General features: G+C 39.1%; 1 protein-coding gene across 2 annotated transcripts in view; it reads right to left on the bottom strand.

The window, feature by feature from the left end:
* RSU1 (Ras suppressor protein 1) overlaps positions 1–16205 on the bottom strand; it is a 100540-nt gene that overhangs the window by 37763 nt on the left and 46572 nt on the right. For both annotated transcript variants that reach the window (XM_058181699.1, XM_058181700.1), the window contains one exon: positions 7847–7979. In XM_058181699.1, the coding sequence (XP_058037682.1) occupies positions 7847–7979 (133 nt within the window). The remainder of the gene's footprint in view (positions 1–7846; positions 7980–16205) is intronic.

Raw genomic sequence — 16205 nt, 5'->3', positions numbered from 1 at the left:
GCATAAGGGAAAGAGAAAGAAACTCAGAAAGGAGCCCTCTAATTTATCAGGCTGTAAAAGAGACATGGGAGATTTGTACTATCAAGACTTTTAAGATTCTGCTAATGTAGCTTTACAATAAAGTAGAATTAGAGCATCTGTTCTTATTTTTCTGTGGATTACAGGTAGCCCTCGACTTATAACCATTCATTTAGCAACCATTCGAAGATACAACAGCATACTAAAAAAATTACAAGCACTCCTTATATTGTTATAGCATCTCCATAGTCACATGATTGAAATTCGTGCAATTGGCATGTATTTATGATGGTTGCAGCATCCTGGAGATATATGATAGCCATTTGATAACCTTCCCAGACAGCTTCCAACAACAAGTAAAGTTAATGAGGGAAGTCAGATCTGCTCAATGACTCATGATTCACTTAACAACTTCAGTAATCAGCTTAATTATGTGGCAAAAATAGTCATAAATTGGATGTGACTTACTTAAAAAACTGTCTTGCTTAGCAATTCTGATTCCACTTGTCTACCTATACATAGGAAGGCTCCATCAATTAACAGTTATCCCATAGTGCATTGGCTCGCATTGACAACAGAATGCTAACTAGTTAAACACTGAGATAAAACTTTCATTGCCTGTGAAAGGATTAATTCACTGATGGACACTCTGTGAAACGCAATGCCATTTTCAAGATTTCAGGGGTCCCCAGGATTTTATTCCTGCCATTGAAAAATAAAATTCAGGACAAATGTACAGGCATGTTTTGTGTAGGTGTCTCTACCTCCCAGATTTAAAAAACAGAAAAAGCATTTCACTCTTCACTCTGCATACCCCTGTGGCCCACAAGGGTCAAAAAAATAATTTAAAAGGCCCATGTTGATCTAATCAATCAACCAAGCAATGGCAGAATCAAATGATCAAGCATCTGTATCACTTGAAGTAAGTCATAATCTGACTAGAATGAGAATTGGAGCCCAATTATATCTGGAATACGAGGTATCCCCCAACAAAATCTTAAGATTTCTTTTGAGGAATGACAGGATGTCACTAAGGAGGCTTCTCTTAGAAGAAAACCATTATTGCAGATATTGTCATTAATTTTCCTTCTTTCTAATATATAACTTTTTATAGATGATCCCTGTATTAGTATAGAACATTCTGAATAATCTAAAGGGAGATATAAAAGCAGTATGTAACTTCAAACTGGGCATTAAATATTAAATATGTTCTGAAAAATTTGGGTTCCTCAATTTTTTTTAGATGTCACTAAGTAATTCTTTCCGGAGTTCAGCACTGACTTACTATAAAACAGATTCTATTTCTGAAACAACATTTGGCAGTGATATATTTCCCCTAGAAGCATCCACCTAAAAGAACTAGCCCTTGCACAGTATATTTCTATTCCAACTTTTTAAAAATTTCTTATTTGGATGAAAACAAAAGAATATATACAAGAGATAAATCAAAGGAACATATAACCATTTTCAAAACCACTTATTTTCTGAAATTCTGATCCTAAGTAATATTGTCTCAAAATGGCACAAACCAAGACTTTTTACTTTCAGATTTACAAAGTTCTGGTAATATAGCCTTACAATAAAGTAGAATTAGCTCGTCTTGTCTAATTTCCTATCTGGCTCACATAGAAGGTCCTCTTTCACTTATTAAATATTAAAATTTATTTGTCATATTAAAATCATCTGACATCACATGAAGAAGCCGAGAAGATAACTCAACTATTGCTGCAATATTTAAAAATCTGCATTTCTTGCCACAATATACATATACTATTTCATATTTCTCATTAAGTTTAAGAAAATGGATCCAAAGTGTATTGGTCATTTCTCAGTGATTAAGCTAATCAATTCAGCTTTCTATTTGCAGTTGAAGATCACTCTGTGTTCCATTGGTCATTACTTTGGAAGGCAATTTGCCCTACACTCTACCTTCACAGATGGTAGATGGCATTCGCATTCTAGTAAACAGGAAGGAAGAGTACAAGATGGAAGTACTGTTGGACTATAGATACAAAGGGCCTTTTGATATTGGTCAATGTTGCCATTTTGAGGACCGGCCATTTTTCAAACATGGTGCTGAATTGCTCTGATTTACAAGGTTAATTCTAGAAGTTAATTTCACAATGGTAATGAAGTAAAACACTTCTTAAGAACTGCACGAAGTGAAATGACAAGGTCACTGAAGGAAACAGCACCTTTCAAAGCAAGTGTGAAAAAACTGTATGTTTAGTATAACAGTTACACAGAAAAAAAGCAAAAGAGTGAAAAATACTGCAACCAGTGTAATAAAAGCTTTAGCTGAGATGAGATAATCAGATAGTGACTTCAAAATCAGGACCATAAATAAGATCACTGAAATAATATGTTGTTCAGAAAAAAGAGCTCTTGGTTGTACATAGTGAAATAATCAGGACAGCATAATTAATATGCACAAAATATTTAGAAAATTTATTCTTGCTTCATGAGGTCTAACCACTAAGGCCAATCCTTAACATCTCTTCTTTCTTATCACATTAAAAGCTTACCACCAGATTACTAATTACATTATACGAATTTTGAACAGTGTTTCAGGAATGCAATTATTCAAAGGAATTTAATTTGCTGTTTTGTTTTAAACATTTATGTCTATGTGCACTTGCTGAGTACATTATAACCAATAAAGTCTACTATTCATCATGTCTTTGTCACTATCTTAGACATACACGATCCCTGGAGAATTATACCTCAAATATAAAAGGTTACTTTGAAAGGTGACTAGGAGCACAATAAAAATATAGTTATTACTTTCAAAGGAAAGATTTTAGCATTATGGCTTAGAAAAAGGGGAAAGGTCGGATCTTTCTCCCGAGGGAGGAATAAGGTTAAATTAAATATAGGCATCCTAGGAGGTATTTTTTCCTAATGTGGAGCCCTCTGGAGGGATCAGAATATAACTCTCAGTTTTCCCAACCACATAGGTGGACTATATTTGGGGAAGGCACATCCATTTTGGTATGGATTTGAAGAATGCATCTCTCTTCTCTGTATCTTTTCTGTTACATTTCCTTTCTATATATTTTCAGTTTATCAGCTTGATAACCAGATGTATCTCTTCAAAACACAATGAATAAATAAACAAGCAAGTAAAAACAATGTTGGATTATATGGAACTTCTAAATAATATCCCTAGCCTCTAAGAACTAAACCCAAAACTAAGTCAACAAAAGCATAAAAGAAATATGGTTTGTTGTTTCAAAGGAAAGAATTGCTTTAACACAATGTGGTATACTATCAAAAGTACCATAACATACATAACATTTTAATGGAATATGTATTCATATTAGGTTTGGAATTTCAAATCAGAGTTAGTCCAGAATTATTATTTATTAAGTATTTCTTTTATTATAAGGACAACTATCAAAAGTAATATAACCAAAGTTCTTTAAAGTATTATTTGATAGCCCCCACAAAAACAAAACCCTGCTGCACATACAAAGAGCTTAGAGTTACTTCTATCCCAAAATTTCTGACCATGAAACTACCTGGAAGAGAACCTAACTTGGCTTAAAAGGACATCTTTCAAAACTACATTGCATCAAAAATACTTATCCATTAAGGATCCATTACATTCTCTGGCTAATTACAACTTCTTAACTATTAAGACAATGGCTCAGTGCAATATTACTGGATTTACATCTCATTTAAGACAGCCAGACATTTTTTTATGGTTTCATCATAATTCCTAACATATGGTGGTTGCAATTGACATATACTCTAATCCATGAGAAGGTAATTCATTCACTACTGAAGGCCTCATTGAAAATGCATCATGAACCAGAAGGTGAAAGCTTATTTCAATAATTTATGCACTTTAATTCCCTTTCTTAGCTATGGCACTTCCAAACACAGAACTGATATACTATTCTCAAATACCTTCTGTTTTTGTAATATGTGTCAAACAAACAACATTCTAGGGCAACTTGTGAATCTGTTTTATATCTACAAATTATCAATAATCAGTGAGATAATCAATAACTGGTAGGAATGTAAATCTCACATAAATCTACTAGGCTAAGTAGGTGGATACTGGGGAAGACAGGATTGATGACAGGAAATAGGAGATATTTTGATCCAGGCTGATACTACACAAAGATTCTACTCCATCAGAAAAAGGTAACATTGGTAGCAAAAGATTCATATCTAATCAGTGTTCTGTGGACATAATTAAGCTTTACTGATATAATTTGTTTATGCCAGTATGGACACATATTTATTCCACTAACACTATTAACTGGACAGATAGAAATGTGCCCTTAAATGTAAACAGGAAACATATTCAGCAGCTGGATTAAGTCTGTTCTGGATAGGTCTATAAATCCTTTGAAAATAAAACAGGATTGCAGACTTAAAATGTTCCTTATATTCCAATTGAATTTTCCTTTTAGAATATTCAGGAAATAGTCTCCTCCCATCACACCATCAATTACACTGACATATCTCACCCACATGCAAAAAATACTCCAACTCTTGCAGTACTCACTACTGCCCAAATTTTCTTCCTTTTGCTAACCCCAAGTCATTTTTCTGTTATCCTAGACCAGACATGTCAAACATAAGGTGTGCGGGCCAAATCTGGCCCATGATGTGGTTAGACCTGGCCCACAGAACTGTCCTGGGAATAGTGAGATGCTGTCCTGCCCCATCCCCTGGGCGCACACACGAGGCGGTGAGTACGCTGAGCCTGGTGTCCCTGGGAACCGTCCTGCCCCGCAGATTGCCTGCGTTCTGAGAGCTTCCCTTTCACCCATGACACCAGCGCTTGCTGCATCCAGTGCACAGGGGTAGGGCTGACGCAGCAGGGTGGATTTAAGGCTGACTGCATTCCGGCCCAGATGGCTGCCACCATGTTATAAAATAGATCAACCTGCGCCCACACCATGCCCTGATCGCCAGTCTGGCCTCGCAGCCTGCGAGGATTCCCTTTCACCAGGATTGCCTAGAAAGCAACAGCTGGTGGTGGCATGGTCACTGGCAGCACTGCCAATCTCTCCCCCCTCATGTCATCCCTTCCTGAGTGTAGAGGAAAGAAGGAAGAAGGGAAAAGGGTAGAGATAGGAGTGTGGGAAAAGAAGTGTGGGAAAAGGAGGAGGAGAAGGAAGGAGGTGGAGAGGGAAGAGGGGAAGGAAGATGAGGAGAAGGAAAAGGAGAAGGGAGGAAGGAGAAGGAGGGAAGAAAAGGGACAGGAGGGAGAGAAAGAGGAGAGGAAGGGGGAAAGAAGGAGAAGGAAGGAAAGAAGGAAGGGGGCAGGAATGAGGGAGATTATGAGGGAGGGAAGGTCTGAGGGAAGGCCTGCCTTAGCACTTGGCAACCAGAAGCCCTGCTGCCCTTTTGCCATCCCCTTGTTTCCTCCTCTCCTGGTTTCTCCTCTCCCGTATCTGAGGATGCTTTGGTTACAAAGCTGGGTCTCCTCGCAAGGTGAGGGAGTGGGCCTCCCTTTGACCCACACTTTGCTCTCCCACACCCACCATGAGCAACCTGCTAAGGAGAGTGAGCACAGCAGCAGCCGCCTCTAGGAAGTGCAGCTGGGCGCCTCCTTGGGGAAGAGGAGCTGGGCTGGATTATGGGATCCTGGTGCCTTGGGAGCTCGAGGGCCAAACTGGATGCTTGCCTTCCACTGCCCAGAGCTCTGGGCAGCCTGCACTGCCATCCGGGGGTTCGCCATGTGGGATGGTGAACAAGGGATGGTGAACAAGGGTTTGGCGCTTGTCCTGGTCTCACCATCCTCCTCTGGAGGCAATGGATACCCCCATTGCACTCCCCAGGCCACCACAGGTGGCCCCCCCAACTGAGCAATGTCAAGCTACCATGGCCACCCCAGCCACGTTCCCCCCCCCAAGGTCAACCACAACTCCAATGTAACCCTCAAAGAAGTAGATTTTGATGCTCCTTCCCTAGACCAATTAGCAAAGAATGCTTCTCAATAGAGTCTAAATGAAAGTTAAGCTAATCATGGAGAAAATATATCTATGTAGTCACTAGGACTAAAAAGTGACTTGATATCAATCAATCCATTCATCCAATAGAAAAAGTTGACATGGAGTGTTTTATGTGATTGATCAAGAAATTTCTTAAGCACCATCACAAATGTGAACTCAGTTTGCCATATAAAGCAACATATTTTTAAAATATTTTTTATTTTTTGTTTTATTCGTCAAGAACATATTAGATAATATGTAAAAGTATAAGCATGAATTGAATACATAAAATAAATACGAACAGAGGAAACATTAGGACAGAGATGGTAGGCACGCTGGTGCTATTATGCACTCCCGTTTTGTCCAAACAACTTCTGTCACATGATCAATTGTTTTTAAATGCACTTTTATAGACAACAGAGACAGAATATGAAATCATGACATTAACTCTAAGAGATTCTAGACAACTTGCACCCTTCTGGATTATCATTTCAGAAATATTTTTTTACTTAAACAGGAAAAGAAATGACAAAAAGAGGTCAAAAAGCAGTGAGAGCAGTAGTGACTTTTAATTTCCTCCCAGTTTCCCCACTTCCCAATAGGGGAGGAAGATGGAGAGCAGCAATTTTCCTTCCTTCCTTCTTCCTCCTTCTCTTTCCCTCCCTTTCCGTGAGTGATTGTGAGACTGGCTGGGAAACTGATCGAATGTTGTAAATGAAGATCACAAAAAACCAGCAGGACCAGAAGCAACTTTCAACTTCGTACTGGTTTTCTCACTGAAAGCTAGCAGGGAGTATCACTCCTTTTCCTTCTTCGCTGCCACTTTGCTAAGGGAAGAGGAACGTCTTGCCACTTTTCTGGAGTGGAAAGAATAAAGGAAGCTGTGGAATCCTAGGAAAACTGTACCCAATTCCCATAGCATGACCTGAAGGCCCCTTCTTACCCGTCAACCCCGTGAGCCCTACTTTGTGGGCGAGTATTTGAGTTGATATCTCATTGTTCAGGATCGTTAACAGATTTCAAATTTCAGCCTCAATTCTAAAGCACACAATGGTTGCTCATCTGTCAAAATTTGTTGCCAGCCAATTAGTTGCAAGGGACAGAAGAAGTGGGAAGAGGGGGAATGTTTGGCGCTTCCATCTTCTCTTGAGTCACACAACCTATGGATTTCTGGGAAGTGTAGTTGCAAGACATAATGGTGCTGAAATGCCATGACTTGCCCAGATTTCATTCCTATGGGAATCATGGATCTCAACATTCTGTAAGTTACTCAATTGGAGTTACCTTTGTTCAAAAATTGTTACCCTATTCTATACTAGAAGACGTTGGAGGTCTTCTAGTCCAGGGGTCGCCAACCTTGGCAACTTTAAGACTTGTGGACTTCAGCTCCCAGAATTCCTCAGCCAGCAAAGCAAAATTGGCTGAGGAATTCTGGGAGCTGAAGTCCACAAGTCGGCCAAAGTTGGAGATCCCTGGACTAGTCCACCCCCTGGTTAGGCAGGAACCATTTCAGACAAATGGTTATCCAATTTTACAGTTTTGTTGAATCATATCAAGGTTTTAATTGAAATACACTGTGATTGTTTAGACAAAATGTAGGCCGGAAGGAATAAATACATGTGTATAGGAAAAAAAACTCTTGTAGGAGAAACAAAAACTTAAAAACAATAATTATGATGGCTTGAAATGATGAGAAATGTAACACTATATCTTGAAGACATCAGAATGGGAAAAGTAATTTAAATTCAGGGAAATGTTGACCCTTTGGTTTATGAGGAGATGAATAACAGAACAGAATAACAGAACAAAGTGCCCTAATAAATATCACAGCGAGGAGCTATGAAACAAAACATATGCAAAAATGCAATACTTACTATTTGTATGTTTCTGAACGAATATATTCAAACACATGAGAAACACCCAATTGGAATTGATCTGCAATAGGAGTTACCCATGGATTATTTTCTGCTTTGAAGACTTGCTTTTGACCAGTCAAATCCAAGTTTCCTGAAAAAATTAACACAGGAATTTAATATTGTTGAAGAACAGTTGCCATCTGATTACAAGAAGAATGTTTTAATACTACTCAGGAAGAGAATAAGAGAGGAGAAAAGAATAAGAGAGGCAGGAAGAAACAACAACAACAGCAAGGTCAGTATGAGTATGCAAAACCCTATATACTAAATAGATCAATATGTGACCTAGAAGGGAGGTGTGAAAATCTATTAGTCTAAAAATTAATATACAGTTTCCTTGGATTCCTCTGTAAGGCTGGAGATGTTAGCATGAGAGGCTTAATTTTCTATGGCACCTTTATCTTCAGATTTAATCTTATGGGAAGTAACCAGAAGACTCCCATCACTAGATCATTCAACACATTTCAGTGTATGAAGGATTAGGCAGACCTGGAATGATCTAGTCATAACACCTGATAAATTAGCTCTGGGGAAGGGGCAAGATCTCGAAAGGTGTATAGGCTATGTTGGAAATTTCTGCAAATTGGAGATTCATTATCCTTGCTTTGGAGGTTTAAAATTGAACCTTCCTCTATAGTCCTGCAGAAACAGATATCAAATCTTGTGATATCCCATGCTTCTTATAAAAAAATATCTGAAATGCTGAGTTAAGCAAAGTCCAAAGAGGTTAAAAAAACCCCCATCTTTGTTAGCTAGAGAGACATATGAAAGATGGACAGCTTACTAGTATATTTTCATAAAATTCATATGCTCATGAATATATGAAATTTTAGTCTCTAACTCTCTTTTAGAGCCTTTTAGAGCCTAACTCTCTTTTAAAGCCTTTTAAATTTGAAAACCAGTCTAAAACCAGTTTAAAACCTAAAACCATATTTGTCTTTTGGGCCATCCCAGTATACTGAACTTCTGTGAAAATATTTGCATGTGATTTGAAACAGATGATTTTATTTGAGAGAAGGTATACTGAGGATAACTACCATGTGAGAGGTGAGGAGACTCAGGGTTGATAATATGTTTTTTTAGAAGTGGACCCCATTCTTTGAAACACCTCACCTGTTGAGACAGGTATGCCCTCAACATCCGCTGCTGTACTTACTCCTCACCAGCTACTTACACACATTCTCCTGCCTGGCAGCGGCGACCCCTGAATCATGGCATTAGGAACCTGTGTATTAGCAACCTTTCCTACTCGGCATGAGTCACTTCCAGCCAAGCACAACAATGCTTGTGGTCACCCACACAGCTTCCCTTGTCCATACACTTCCCATGTCCATACACTTTGCAGCCCCTCACTCAACACCCCCTCACTGAAAAGCAGCAACTTACCTGCCTGCTGGCCTGCTTGTGAACCACCAGGGTCTTACTTAACAACCCACAATCCTCACTTAATTATATGGACAACTGGGATTGCCATCGCTAAGTGATGCAGTCACGTGACAGTCACTTTGTAATCATATTGTTCAGTGATTGAAATTACAGTCTCAATTACTATAGTTAAGTGAGGATTATCTGTAAAGCAAGCACCAGGCACATCTCATAAAAGAAGATATTACACAATTCCAAGTAATGCTGGAAAGATTGTTATGAAATATCTAACTATATGATTAGCATGGAAATCCAAAACTGATGTTAGGATTTGAATAGGAACATATGTAAAGATGTTTTCTTTCATATTCTGCAATCTGAGGCCATGATAGTAGTGTAAGAAGCATGATGCCCATGGCTTCATAGCACTCTCAGATTCAAAGTATCTATATTTAAATAGGTACAATTGGCAAAACTTATTGAGATTTCAAGCAAGATTTCCACGAGAAAGCTCAATGTCATCTTAAAACAGATTATTAAATAATAACACAATACAAAGATGAAACAAAATGTATCACAACTTTAGCCAATATTTTTGGAAAATTTGAGTTCCAGCCAAAATGTAAGTATTTATTCAAGCAATGTAGCAAGATACGATATGTGCCTGGCAAAATTAGATATATTTTCCAATTCCATAGTGGATATAGTACTTGAAAAATGCTTAATATGTTTGTCATTCTCCCTAATTTGTCAATAAATATAAGAATGACTTAATATATGTTTCAAAATCTATTTTGACTGTGATTCCTATATTTTATATATTGATCTAGTGTTTTATAGCTAACATCAATTCCATGGCTATAAGCCTCTGAACTAATAGTCTGTGGTCTAATGAGCTATTATTTCTGAGTTTGAAAGTTTATCCATAGGATGAAGATGCCTTGACACACTTTCCAGACTGATACTTACTCTGCCGGTTAGGTCAGACAATTAATTTAATCCAGCAATAAAAACAACATTATATATCTGTACATCTAAGAACAAATCACCCCCAGTAGGAAAGGTGAAAACAGAAATGGATTATAAAAGCAAAAATATAATTTAAAAGGTATCTACAAGTCAACAAGAAAAAAATCAAGAAATGATTCCATCAGCTAAGGATTGCATAAAACCACTTTTATCATCAGGAGTTTATCATATATATTGAAGTTACAGATAGATACAGATTAGAACTACAAAATCAGTACTAACATTCAATTAAAGGAACATAAAAGGCATGTTTCAACGTATGCTTTTGATCACATATCTGTCCAATCCCAATTTTATTTGGTACAGTATATTCCAGTGACGGCTAACCAAGTGCCAAAACTGGAGCATGCGTGTCAGAGCACTGGAACCTGCAAGAGAGCATCTGGCCAGTATGCATGTGTGTGGCAGCCAGCTACTCTTCCGGGTTCTGTTGCATGCAAATGCATGCTGGATATCTGCTCTAACGCCACTTAGTTCCAAAATTTTTGTATCTACTTACGTAGGTGATAAAATCTTTTTTATAATCTATGCAAGCTCATTTTTGTAAACCGGTTTACCGTAGATATTTTTACCATCATTTCATCAATCAATAATTAATCTTCTAATCTCATTAATTCTGATTTTTTGATTATGTGGATACAATTTTTGAATATGCAACTTCAACTTGCACTTGCAAATAAACCAATTAGTTGTTTGAATATTGTTGGAAGTAAAAAATTGATTTGTAATTGCATGCAAAAATAGATGACAACTAGTAGAGTTTTAAAAATACTGTTTTTCCACATTTTCCATTTTGAAGCACTTCAATAATTTGAGTGGCCAGCTTTTCATGGAAGTCAGTTGCTGGTTGTGCCGTGTGTTGTATCTGAGGCTGCTTATGCCTTTATCCAAATACTATCCACCCCATGCCCTCCTTCCCTAGATTTCCTATGCTTTCACATACCCTGAAACCTCTTTCCCTGTGCTTGCACCCATCCCAGGCCTTCCACAGCTGGCCTCCTTGTGCTCATGCTGCACCCTGCCTCTCTTTGGCCCTCCTGAGGCTGCTAAAACAGTTCTTCAAATACCCCCCACCCCCACATACCCTCCTACATTTATACACCTAATGTCCTCCTTTCCTGGCCTTCTTGTGTTTGCAGGGCTTTTGCAACCTTGCGTGCACACTGTACCTTCTGTCCTCAACCTTCCTCTACTGGTGCTGCACTGCACCCCCTCTCCTAATCACTAACTCATGGGTGTACCCCTGCACTCCTTAGCAGGCATTCCTGCCACTTCCTGGTTAACAGCCCTTATATCTTGCGTTACAATGATAGCAGGAAACCCTTTATTGCTGTCACTAAGTAATGCAGTCACATAACATCATGCTTTATAACCCCACTGCTTAGTGACTTCTAAGCAACTGGAATCCTGGTTCCAATTGCTGTCGTAACTTGAGGACTACCTGTATTATCAATGTCAGAAGTTAGTAAAATATGATGTTGCTCAAAAAAATAGATCATTTGATGATCTTGGGCTTCATTTCTAGTTGTTTTCAATATTTGTACTGGTATATGAGAAAGACACTGACAGATGGGGCAAAGAATTGGTGCCCAGGGAATCACAAAAACATCGAAAAATGATGGCCAAAAATGACCTAGTGGTCCACTGAGTCTACCCTTTTATTTTTTTGAATGATAGTGTTTATCCTAAGCATATTTAAATTTAGTTACTGATGATTGACACATTATCTCCACTGGAAGTTGGTTTAAAGCTTCCACTACTACTTCTGTGAAGTAATAGTTTCTAATATTACTTTTTAACTTCTTTCCTACAAGTTTGAGTTTATGCCCCCATGTTCTTGATTTTTGCGTAACATTAAAAATACTGCCTTCTAGAATCTTAATCACACCCTGGATACATTTATTTACATGTCAATCATGTACCCCCTTTTTCCTTCTGTCTTCAGGCTGATCAGGTAAAAGAGGGAATAGCTGCATACTAGGGAGAAAAACAAGCTCAAAATGAGCCTGCCTAGTTTCTCAGACTGTAAAGGAGACGGTGGGAAATCTATACTTTCTTGTAATATTCTGTTAATGTAGCTTTACTATAAGGTCCTATGTGCCAATCTGATTGTATTTCCTGTCTGGTCTATTTGGGAAGGCTGACAATACTACAAATAATGATTAGTTGCTCAGTAACCATTTAAAGTTACAATGGTGCTGAACAAGAGATACTTACGACTGGTCCTTAAAATTCCAGTCATCATATCACACCCATCTTTATGTGACTGTGATTCAAATGCTTGGCAACTAATCCATACTTATGCAGGGTCCAGTGTGATCACCATTGGCATTTTCCTACAAGCAAAGTCAACAGGGAAAACAGAAGGAAGATTGCATATTTTTCCAATAAGTCACTCCCCCTGCTTTTTCCCAAAGATCCCACCGCACCCACCACCAAAGCTCCACAGTACTTGCTCTGCTAGCACTCCTGAACACACTGCTTGCAAGTGTGGGACTTGTGATTTCCTGCCAGCTTCCCCATTCACTTTGTTTATTGGAAGACAGCAGCAAGCCATGGTCGCATCAGATCCTTATTTAACAACCCATAATTCTTGGTTAATGACAGCAATGAGAATTGCCATTACTAAGCATTGTGGTCACATGATGTCATGCTTTAGCACTGCATTGCTTAGCAATGAAAATTCTGATCCCAACTGCCATTGTTGCACAAGAAATATTAATATTCTTAGCTAATTGTTCCAATACTTGCAATGTGATATCCCTAAAACCAGGAGTGAAATGCTCCTGGTTTGGACTGGCTCGGCCGATCTGGTAGCGATGATGGCTGGTGGTTCGAAGAACTGGTAGCAATCATCTCTGGCCCCGCCCCCACCCACCCGGTTGTCCACTCAACAGGCGCGCCAGGGTCACCTTGCGCACTGTATGCGCTGCACTTGGAAGGGGACGCCATTCTCGTCACTGCCACTCTCATTGCCCTCCTCCCTGCCTGTCTGCAGACATCTGCCTGCCCTCCTGGAGCACTGCCGTGCTGGCGCCGTTCGCTTTCTTCCTTCTCCCACTGCGAAATGAAAGCAAATGGTAGCGATGGTGCTTTGGGAAAGCAGGTGGACATATTCATTTTGGTTGTCAGCTTCAGACATCTGCCTGCCCTCCTGAAGCACCACTGTGGCAAACGAAACAACCCCATTGCACTGTGCCTCCTCCTGCAGCCAAACACGCACAGCCGTGCGTGCCATTTCCTCAAATGGACTGTGCATGGGGCACTTGGAGAGAGGGTAAAGAGAGCTCTCCAACCCCCCCCCCCTCTCTCTCTGTGTGAGGAAGGAAGGGAGCAACCTGAAGCTGCCCCCATTACTGCCAGAAGTTTGGATGCCTCAGCTTCAGATCACTCCTTCCCTCCCTCCCTCACACACACATACACACAAAAACAGAGGTTGGAAAGCTCTCTTATTTGCTCTCTTTTCAAGCGCCCCATGCACAGCCCATTTGAGAAAGGGCACACATGACTGGGTGAATTTGGCTGAAGGACGAAGCCCGGGTAGAAGGTGGCTTTTTCTGCAACATCCCCTTGCCCTCTTTGGATCGCTCTGCAAGGGGAGACTTTGCCTTTGCAGAAAAAAGGCAGATGGTTTATATGGAAGATTGACGGGGGGGGGGGGGATGCGCATCCCCCTGGGATGGAGAGCAGGGTAATAGAAGGCTCCAAGGTTCACTTGGGCAGTCAAGCCTGAGGGAAACTCAAAGCGCTGGGGGCTTCAGAAAGGCAGAATGTGCTTCAGAATGTGCAGCTCCTGGCTCTAACAGTGAGTGACGTCAAGTTAGCCACACCCATCAGGTCACACGCCCACCAAACCATGCCCATAGAACCAGTAGCAAAAAAAATTAGATTTCACCCATGCCTAAAACCTTTGTTCTAAGGATAAATATTTGTTGATCCATTAATTTCTGTTCATTGGTTTATGAAAGTGGTTAGTTGTGTTCCAAATAGAAATTGGAATAGTAAATTCCTCAATTTCAGGACTTCATTTGAAACAGCATTTCATAATTGCTCAGTGTTCTTCAAACTGACCATTTAATTTGCTTTGCTGTTTTTCCCAGGTTTCCCTGATTGCTTAGCATTGATGTCCAGAAGCCATAGTGCCTGATCCTTGTTGATCAAGCAAAAAACTACTCTTTATTGATTTTGTGTATTCATGTGTTCACATATTGTATTTGGACTATACTCTCTACCAAGATCTGCCTAGTATGGTTGAATCTATCAGTGGCTAAGCTGCTTCGAAGCATAGATTATGGTATAATTGAGAGACAGAAGCCCTTTTAACAAAAGTCAAACATGTTTTCAGGATCAGAACATTAAATATTTTAGAATAATAACCATTATTATTGTTATTTTTCTGTGTTTTCACTTCCCAAAATCTCATGCTGGCATTTGACATCTGCATAGGTAGACAACTTTTAATTAATGATTTTAGAAGTTAATATAAATCATTTTTATTTTGAATTTGGAAGCAAATTTGCGAGACTTAGGGTTGATGCTATGTTAACAGATTCTATCATCACAGCCATTTCTGATCAGAATTTTCCAGTAATATGATTTTCTCGATCCCCAATTTACGTTTTCCATGATCTGTATACCCCATTATGAATAAAACAGGCTCAATGTAATTAGAAAAAAACCTAACTCATGCAAAAAGAAAGAATAATAGGTTGCCCTAGGAATAGCTTCATTATCCCAGTACAGGTAGTCCTCAATTTACAATAATTCGTTAATAATTGTTAGAAGTTACAATGGCACTGGAAAAGTGACTTATGATCAGTGGTTAGAATACAATATTGCAGGCTAACTCTTGCCACAGTCTGCAGCTCGATCCTGACTGGCTCAAGGTTGACTCAGCCTTCCTCTTTCTGAGGTTAGTAAAATGAGGACCCAAATTGTTGGGAGAAATATGGTGACATTGTAAACCACCCAGAGAGTGCTGTAAAGCACTGTGAGGTGGTAAATAAGTCTAAGTGCTATTGCTACTGCTATTTTCACACTAACAGCTGTTGCAGCATCCCCAATGGTCATGCGATCAAAATTCGGATAATTGGTATTCGGTTCACATTTAATGACAGTTTTTCAATGTCATGTGATCCTGACAAGCAAAGTCAATGGGGAAACCAGATTCACTTAACAACTGTGTGTTATTAACTTAACAATTGCAGTGATTCATTTAACAACTATACAAGAAAGATCATAAAACAGGGCAAAACTCATTTAATAAATGTCTTGCTTAGCAATAGAAATTTTGGGCTCAATTTTGGTCATAAATCAAGCACTACCTGTAACGCTTTTTTGCCAGATATCTGAGTATCATATCTTTTCTTAAGAAGTAACATTTAGGAAGCAATTCAGTCCTCCAACAGTCCCAAGAACACCTCTAGTTCACCCTATCTCCTTTATTAGAGACTGCAACAGAATTTCTGTTTTAACAAGGATCAGGCAGTAGGATTAAGCACTATGAGTAAGAGAACCTAATAAGCAAAAGGCGGGGTTGTCTAAATCTATGCTAGCTAGTTCAAACAAGAGCTGGGGAAGCAAGCCAGTAGTATGATTAGTGGTAACCCTTTGACCAAAGCTGCTACGAAAATAATATTTCATTCAAAGGCTTATTCTGCAATTGCATACTGGATTTTCCATTTTATTACCTGCAGAAAAGAACCACAGAACCTGCTTAAAAGCCACCCACACAGTAACCACTCCTTACAATTCAGCAAGGGCTATGCTATCTCTAGGATAAAAATCAGCCTGCTGCAATTGCACAATGTAAATAAAATTCATAAATAAAATTCAAAATTTCATCTGGGAAGAGCAATGATTCTAATTTTGCACAGGTTGAAAAAGTAGTTTGGCATTCTCACTGGTTAGATACAGTACTTCA

Source organism: Ahaetulla prasina, chromosome 4, assembly GCF_028640845.1.
Source record: "Ahaetulla prasina isolate Xishuangbanna chromosome 4, ASM2864084v1, whole genome shotgun sequence".
In the NCBI taxonomy this organism is placed as follows: domain Eukaryota; kingdom Metazoa; phylum Chordata; class Lepidosauria; order Squamata; family Colubridae; genus Ahaetulla; species Ahaetulla prasina.
This window is presented reverse-complemented; position numbering and strand designations above follow the sequence as displayed.